This window comes from Rhizomucor pusillus (genome assembly GCF_041956525.1).
Source record: "Rhizomucor pusillus strain CBS 183.67 unplaced genomic scaffold VTP01scaffold_30, whole genome shotgun sequence".
Taxonomy (NCBI): domain Eukaryota; kingdom Fungi; phylum Mucoromycota; class Mucoromycetes; order Mucorales; family Lichtheimiaceae; genus Rhizomucor; species Rhizomucor pusillus.
Genome location: NW_027192172.1, coordinates 72,127 through 80,724, shown reverse-complemented (window position 1 = coordinate 80,724; position 8,598 = coordinate 72,127). Strand labels below are relative to the sequence as shown.

Sequence of the window (8,598 nt, the reverse complement as noted above, 5' to 3'; positions counted from 1 at the left end):
GATTCCAGTAAATGTTCCTTTCTCGTCTCTGATGCATCCAAACTTTGTGCAGAGGAAAATCTTGTCTCGATGATCTTTAAGGATCTTGCTGAGCAGGATCTCGTTGGCACCGAGGCCGTATGCGTCTGCTGTGTCCCAGAAAACGCATCTGCAGGAAACATTTTAGTATATCGTTACACGGGATCAGCCAAGTACTATTACTACTAACCCTTTCTCGAGTGCGCGTGTAAGAACTTTAATGTTTTCGTCCTCATTCGAGGGACCATAAAATTCGCTCATTCTATATGCGTCGCCAGGTAAGTAATCAATCGGCACACTGCACAGCTTGTCACTTCATTACCCCATGCAACCCAAACCTAATAATAAGATCGGGTAAATAACATGTCAATATTCAACATCAGGCGTAATATTGTAAATTCAGTCGTCGACGATCCTACCAAGCGGGTTCAATTTGGGACCACTCTTGCCGAGTTGTCTGAGCTCAACCATCTTTTATGTACTTGGAGGGATTATCGAAATATGTAAAGTCAATAATCACTAGTTTGCCCACGACAGATCTCTATTTATGCTTGCTGAAATGGGATATCGGAGCAATGGCTATCCGGTTTCCACTTTTGGGAAGCATACGTGGAAATAGTTTAAAAGGCAAGAAACGTAAGATGTCGCTGTATCTTACATCAATTGCCTATTTACTACTAGAGTAGCTCCGTTTTTCGCATAGCTAAATATGACAAGAGAACAACAGAGATCGTATAATGAACACCGCTGCGAACCAGTGTCTTCTGGCACCCCCGCTTGTTGGCAGCCTTTTCGGGAGGGTATTACATGTCTGAGTCTTGCAGCCGAGCGCTTGCTGAGTTATCTGGATATGCTGGTTTCAGTAGATCGATAGGTAACGTCACAAACGATGGGAAAAACGAATAAAATAATAATAGCAGGTAGATCCACCATTTCCCTGTCCGTTTTCATCAGTCACTGAGTTTCTGGGTAGGTATGCGAATAGAAACCGTAACATTTTGTTGTTAAATTATACAGATCAAGTAAAAATGCTAATGGAAAGTCCAATGAAAGTGTAGCTTCTAGATTCTGCTGGGAAGTTGTTATGTGTGTGCTTGAAAATGAAAAAAAAAATTCTGGAAGGCGGAAGAATTTATACTTTCAAACGATTATTACTGCACCAGTAACAGTCGTCAAAGTTTAGTGCATGACCATTTTCATCGCGAGCTGGTCGAGCACAGTGCTGCTTTTCTACGCAAAGTGAACTTTCTGCATTCCAGACGTGGTACTGGTACATTGTGAATAAATATGGCAAGTATTTGGTCTATGGTTGGCACTAATGAAGCAAGAAGACAATTATTATTCTCCTGATGCTATACTCTCGAGAGGCATCATAACTGCTTGTTTACGTAGTACCACTTACCCACTTACTAACCGCACTTCACAAAAAATCAACTTTATTGTGTGCGTTATAGGAGACAAACGATTATTACCTGAAATGTAATTGAGCATTTCATTGCGAGCCAGAATTAGGAACGCCCCCTTTCAAGAAGACATACGTCGATTTATATCGAACGAGACAGAAATGTGTAGATATTTTCATCTACGTCTTTTTATTTCTTGTTCGTTTTCATCCATTGTTTTTACTGCTGCTACCGTTTCCATGAAGTTACCAGTACTTGGTCTTTTAGTATACGCAGCCACCGCTGTACAGGCATTGCATCCAATCACCATCAAGGGTCACAAACTCTTTGACTCTGTCACCAAGAATCAATTCTTCATAAAAGGGTGAGACAGGCGAGACGACAGCGAAGGATCTGCTCCAGTCAATTAACATGCATTGGTTTATTCCCAAAGCGTGGCATATCAGCCAAGAGGCGAATCATTTAACAAGACATCTTCGAACAGCATCTTAGCCGATCCTCTGGCAGATCCTGCGGCTTGTGCGCGAGATGCATCGCTGATGCAGAAGCTGGGACTCAACGTAGTCCGTGTGTATGAGGTAACAACATTGCATTTTTCTTTGTATGTTGCAAGCGAGCAAACAAAACTAATGATGGATATATACAGGTGGATCCTTCAAAAAACCATGATCAATGCATGAAATCGTTTGCAGATGCCGGTATCTATATCCTGCTGGATATTGCGACGCCCAGATTCTCTGTCAACCGCAAATCTCCGGAATACAATGTGCGTCTGTATGACGCATACATAAAAACTGTTGATGCGTTCGCCGATTATGACAACATTCTTGCATTTATTGCAGGAAACGAAGTAACCAATGATAAGACCAACACGCCTGCATCGGCTTACGTCAAGGCTGCCATCCGCGACGTTAAGCGCTTTATCAAGACGACGAAAAAGCGATATATTCCTGTTGGCTACGCGAGCAACGACGACGAGTATATCCGGGATGCCATTAAGGACTACTTTGCATGCGGCGACGAGGACTCTCAGGCCGACTTTTTTGGCGTCAACATGTACGAATGGTGCGGCAGTTCGTCGTTTGAGAAATCCGGATACGCAGACCGTACCAAGGAGTTCAGCAACTTTGCGAAACCCGTGTTTTTATCAGAATTCGGCTGCAACCTCGTTACTCCTCGCGAGTTCACTGAAGTCGAAGCCATTTTTGGAAGTGAGATGACGGATGTCTGGTCCGGCGGTGTTGTGTATGAATGGACGCAGGAGAACAACAATTACGGTCTGGTCAAGGTTGACAGCGGCAAGGCTGAACTCTTAACAGATTACAACAATTTGCAAAAGGCGCTGGCCAAGGCCAAACCCAAGGGAGTCAACATGGATGCATTCAACGAGGAGCGTCAGGCACCTCAGTGCCCTCAACATAGCGAGAACTGGAAAGCATCTACTGACTTGCCGCCAACTCCTTCAGCTGGCGCGTGTGAATGCATGCGTGACAACTTGTCGTGCGGCGCCTCGGAGGAGATCATGAACGCGGATGGAATGAATGGTGATAACCCAATTGGAGCACAAATCGATATGCTGTGCGGTATGGTGTCTTGCGACGAAATCAGCGGCGATGCCGAAAAGGGACGCTACGGTGCATTCTCATTCTGCAGCCCGAGCGAGAAACTGAGCTGGCTGTACAACCTCTACATGCAAAACAACAAACAAGGCAAATGCGATTTTGAAGGAAATGCACAGTCGCTCACCCCCAAGCGAGATGATCTCCAGACGTGCGCTGATATCCAACCCGACATGGACTCTGCATCCCACGGCAACGGCGGCGGCCAAAACAGCAGCGACGCCTCCATCACTCGATCCGAAATTTCTAGTTTGGTTAGCATGATATTCTTTGTTGTTGCCACATTTGCGCTTGTTGAATTTTAGTACGCAGAAGGAGAAGGATCTTCACTTCATTGTCATTTATTATATTATATTAAAAAGAAAGGGGGTTGTTAATCAATCTGTTGTTGAGATGGTAACATACATAGTAGTTCAGATGTAAAATGCGCCATTCTAGAATTCCCGGGCAAGGAGATCGAGGTGTTATGTTTTAGTCCATTTATTTGGACAAATCGGGTGATTTCCTGCTGCAGACGGCTAAGGAGTGACATGATAAAAGATAGAAAGCATCCTTTTTCCCACTTGTTGATTGATATTTCCTGTCAAATGTACTACTACATTGCAAAAGGAAAGAAAGAAAAAAAATTAACCCCTTGCTTGGTTTTCCCTGAATGCATCGCTGGTCTTTTTATGTAGACTAAAAGAGACTGGATCGAAAGTCCCAAAATGGTAGATACATTGAATCGTTCCTTAGTGAAACGTGACATATACTTTTCTTTGTCCTACCCCCACATTTCTTGTCCAACACACCACGTTGTCCCATGAAACAGTATTCTTATTTGACATGTCGCGCGTTATTTTGTTTTCCCAATATCGTCCAGGCTTATACCCTCACCTCAGGCGCAGGTTATGTAATTTGCAGCTGCGATGAACCCAAAACAAGTGCTAGCACGATGATGGGGCAGCTTTCCGGAGAATGTGCATTGTGCATTTGCGGTTCAGACACAGCTCTCATTCGATATGGGTGGGAGATCATCAAGACATTAATGTATATATTTTTCCATTTGGCGATAAAAGAATAAAGTAACAGAAAGAAATAGGGAACTGATGTGATGAAGGAAAAATATTACTCTCTTTTCCTCCTTGAGTTATCGTCTTTAAATTTCTTCTTGTTGAGGAAGCAATAATGCCCGGCAACTGACACCGAAGTATCCCGTTCCTTTTTCTAAAGCAGAGGTTCTCCTGAGACGCGTTGCAAAGCTGACATCAGAAGCAATGTACACTCCTCCTCCCTTTGCTTTTTTATACGCAAATTCTCTGTGTACGTATCTGCTACCACTACTGCAACGAATCGCATTCGACAGCATCAGCAGCGCCTATTATTTCCTTGTCTCGTGTTTTCGAATGCATTTGAGAGGCATCAACAAAATCTGGACCCCTGAATATTTCTTGCTCCATGTGTGTGGAACTCTCTCTTTCTATGCTGTCACGCATATTTTTTTTCTCTTCTTTTTCTCTCTTCTTTTTTTCAGAGCAGTTCTCTCTTTTATTTGCTTGGCCTCATTTTTTCTTTTTCTTTCTATCTTCCGTTTTCATCTAAATTATCATGCCAGCTGTAGCAAGCGATGCTCCAGGCGACTCCGAGCAACGTGCCAAGTCATCGACCTCGAAGCAGGCAATGGATACATTCTCGACATTTCGAAAGACGGCCGCTTTCAGGGCGCATAGACGACAAATCAAGCTAGGACCATATTTGTTGCTTCAAACGCTGGGCGAGGGAGAGTTTGGTAAAGTTAAGTTGGCAGTGCATACCCAGACGGGGCAAGAGGTAAGGAGAGGAGAAAAAAAGAAAAGTTTACATTAGCGAGGCCTCCTCCATCTCGGGATATATTCACTCACAACTGTCGTTATGGAACTGTGCATACGTTGTTGCAATGCAGTTTGCCATCAAGCTGATTCGAAAAGAAGCGGTCGGCTACTCGGCTTCTCGTTTGAACAAGGTCGAACGTGAGATCCATGCCCTCAAGGTAACTGCACTTTTCCTTACCAGCGTTCTCACACAGACTCGACAAACAAAGCTTTTCTATAGACGCTCAAACATCCGTACATTGTAAAGTTGTTCAATGTGGTGGAAACCGAAAAGTACATTGGCATTATCCTCGAGTACGCCTCTGGTAAGTTCCATGCAGATCTATATAAACATTGCTGTGCTCTAATTAAACTAATAAACTTTTCTCTTGCATCGACGCTGCAGGAGGCGAACTTTTCGAGTATATCCTGGCGCATCGTTCACTCAAGGAAAAGGATGCACGCCGACTGTTTGCACAACTGATTAGCAGTGTCCATTACATGCACCGCAGAAATATTGTCCACCGTGACTTGAAACTGGTAAGATGTTGAGAGTGGGGAGGGTGGTGGTGAATGTCCATTCTTCTCTTTAATTAAAAGATAAATGGATAAAGGAAAAAAAGGCAAGGAAGGAAAACTGACTGACGTGTGACCAGTAGGAAAATCTCCTTCTTGATAGATGCCGTAACATTATCGTGACAGATTTCGGCTTTGCAAACCAGTTCTCATCCAAGGAAGATGATCTTATGGCAACCTCGTGCGGATCACCGTGCTACGCAGCTCCCGAGCTAGTTGTAAACGATGGTCTGTATGCAGGCTCCTCGGTCGATATCTGGTCCTGTGGCGTCATCCTATATGCTATGCTGTGCGGATATCTCCCTTTTGACGATGACCCCTGCAACCCTGACGGTAACAACATTAGCCTGCTGTATCGCTACATTCTGTCAAATTCTCCGGCATTCCCCAAACATATTAGCGCAGAAGCTCAGGATCTCTTGAGCCAGATGCTCGTCGCCGATCCAGCCAAGCGAGTCACTCTAGAGAAAATCGAGCAGCACCCATGGTTGAAGCAATATCGATCTCTGTTTGAAAAGACAGATGAAGAATTGGAGGCTGAAGCGGCTGTGGCCGCCGAGCGATCGTTCACTCCGAGTTATCGAAAACCTGTCTGGTCTTCTACGGGCAGCAACGACCAACAGGCAGGCAGCAGCCACCATTGCAACGACAAGAACAGCAAAATAGAGCTAGTAAGTCACGCCGCCAATGACAAGGAGGAGGAGGACGACACAGCCGGTATCAGTGCACCGTATGGAGAGGAAGTCAAGGCAGAAAACAGCAACACAAAGGATGAAAAAATTGATGCCGGTGCTGGTGCTGCTCGTGCACGCCCTGCGACGATGCATGCATCCACCTTGCGCCGAGGATTCACAGTGGGCCGAGCTGCTGCAGACCGAATAGGTATCCCGACGAGCTTGTCCCGAAATCGCAAAGCACGAACGGCTGTCATCGACAACAATGAATGTTTCGCACCACCGCGGTCGTCTGTTTATCCGTCCCCAACTGAGTCTACTCCTCCGGCGCTCAAGCCCGCGTCAAAACCTACACATCGTCGCCGAGAACGGTTGTTCAGCTTCTTCACTGAAGAGCCAGCGGCTGCAGCAGCAGCTGGAGTTTCTGATGTTAAGCAAAGTGAAGAGAGCCATGTCCGTAAACGCTGTGTATCCATGGCGCCGCCACCGACTGCAACGCAAACAACACCGCTGGTCACAACATTGAGACAGAAAGATGAGCACGGAGAAGGTTTACGCAATCGAAATCCAATTGCCAATCCTCCGCTCGGAGCATCGTCGCCTTCCAAGCTGCGTAGAAAATTCATGGCTAGTCTTCGTATACGACGCAAAGGTCCAGAGGAGAAGCCAGTAACAGCCACCGAAATCCAGGATAGCATCCAGACTCATAGGCAGGAATCACTCAAGGCACTTACGCGTGGAATGAATGCAAATTCGACGACGCTTGGTATTAAGAGTGGCCGGCGGATAGCTGCGGAAGCAATGCTACTTGGCAGCAGCAAGGATGACAACAAGGAGATAGCAGCAAAACCAGCGGCGGCAGAGGCGGTGCACGGTTCAGGTCGCACAGATCGATCACACAGCCCTCCGGCAGGCAACCGTCATTCGCTAGACCCAGCAACGCTCGCAAGTATGGTAACAGCCACAGACAGACCTGGTTCTTCTTGTCCTCCTCCTTCCGCTCCCCACCAGCAGCAGCAGAAACAGCAAGATTATGTCAAATCGAAACGCGGTAAAATGATGGCATGGATTAAGCGTAAATCTCAAGGTAAGCAAACAAGGAGCAAATATATTTTCCTTAGGTGCATAACCTAATTCTGCTCGTTGGAAACACAGGCAAAAATCGACGTCAGTCTGCAGAACCCACGTTGTCAGGCAACAACAACGATAGCAGCAACGATGATAGCAGACGTATTATCAAAGACATGCCTCCTCCTCCTTCACCGCCAATCGCAGCTGAAAGCAATGTTGCAAAGCCGGCGTCTCATACAATGACAGGATTATCTGAAATGATCGATCGTGAGCAGCAAGTTTTTGAAAGCAAGCTTCGCGTGCACCACGGAGCTGTTGACAAGACAGCATTGACGAGCAAGTCACCCGACCAACTTTTTGTTCAAGTCCTCCATACACTTTGTGCGCTAGGCATCATTGTCAAGACAGAAGGCGACTACAAACTCAAATGTGTGCGTCCAAAGGCCAAAGTCCATCGGCCTCGACTGCCGCCTTCCGCTCCAAATATGTTGACTGCGCTAGCAGATACCGGCAAGAATAACGTCAATGAACAAGACGACGACGTTGATGATGATGATTACGATAGCGATGCAAAGACAGCACCTTCATTTATTGCAAGTCTGTTCCCCGACCCGGGCCATCTTTCGGATACATCGTCGGTTGTACAGCATCAGGAAGAAGAAGAAGAAGATCAGGAGCACGAGGAGGAGAAGGAGAAGGAGGAGCCGTCGATGGAGGAGGCAGCACCAGCAGGGTCGCCATCGATCCCGAAATCATCTACTTCGCTTCTATCCATCTCATCCAATTCGTCGCAGCACCACCAACAGGACCAGGATGAAGATGCAGAGAATATGCCTCATTCTTACACTGAGCCTATCTACGGCAACCCGACCATCGATACGGGCGAGGAGATACGTTTCATTGTGGAAATATGCCGGTTCCGCAACCTACCTGGGCTCTACATTCTCGATATCCGACGATTAAAAGGCAACGTCTGGGCATACAAGTTTGTCTATCACAAGCTTTTAGACCTGCTTAATTTGGGCGAGGGCGGCGGATACCTGCATCGGCCCGCTGCCGGCGGTGGCGACACAGCAGCGGCTGTCGTGCGGACCTCTTCACCTTTATTTGTCAAACCATCGGCACCACCAGCACAGGCCACGACGTTTCCGCTCAGAGACAGCGCTGTGTGTGGAATGACATCTGAGCAGCAAAAACAGCATGCTCCGGAAATGGTTTCGCCGTGATCATCATCACCTCACTCAACAAGCCTTGCCTGGCCGTCCTCCCTTAAAACTTTCATCATCGCTGTTGCCTTTTAATAACAAAAATTTTTATTTCCAAGAAAGAAAAAAACCTTCTCCTTTTGTTTGAACATAAGCTACTACATATAAAAAAGACGGGACGGATAATCGTATTATTGTTCTTT

At 46.2% G+C, this 8,598-nt stretch overlaps 2 protein-coding genes across 2 annotated transcripts; both read left to right on the top strand.

Annotated features, from left to right (window-relative positions):
- Positions 1-1,660: 1,660 nt before the first annotated feature.
- Positions 1,661-3,345, top strand: VTP01DRAFT_7124 (uncharacterized protein; the record flags this gene model as incomplete). The annotated part of the gene is made up of 3 exons (XM_069386102.1): positions 1,661-1,785; positions 1,855-1,999; positions 2,068-3,345. 3 exons carry the CDS (start codon positions 1,661-1,663, stop codon positions 3,343-3,345), a joined length of 1,548 nt encoding a protein of 515 aa, XP_069234596.1.
- Positions 3,346-4,627: 1,282 nt separating this feature from the next.
- VTP01DRAFT_7123 (uncharacterized protein) lies at positions 4,628-8,416 on the top strand (the record flags this gene model as incomplete). The annotated part of the gene is made up of 6 exons (XM_069386101.1): positions 4,628-4,849; positions 4,962-5,048; positions 5,111-5,195; positions 5,276-5,409; positions 5,529-7,206; positions 7,275-8,416. The coding sequence occupies 6 exons, from the start codon at positions 4,628-4,630 to the stop codon at positions 8,414-8,416; spliced, it is 3,348 nt and encodes a 1,115-aa protein (XP_069234595.1).
- Between the last annotated feature and the right edge of the window lie 182 nt (positions 8,417-8,598).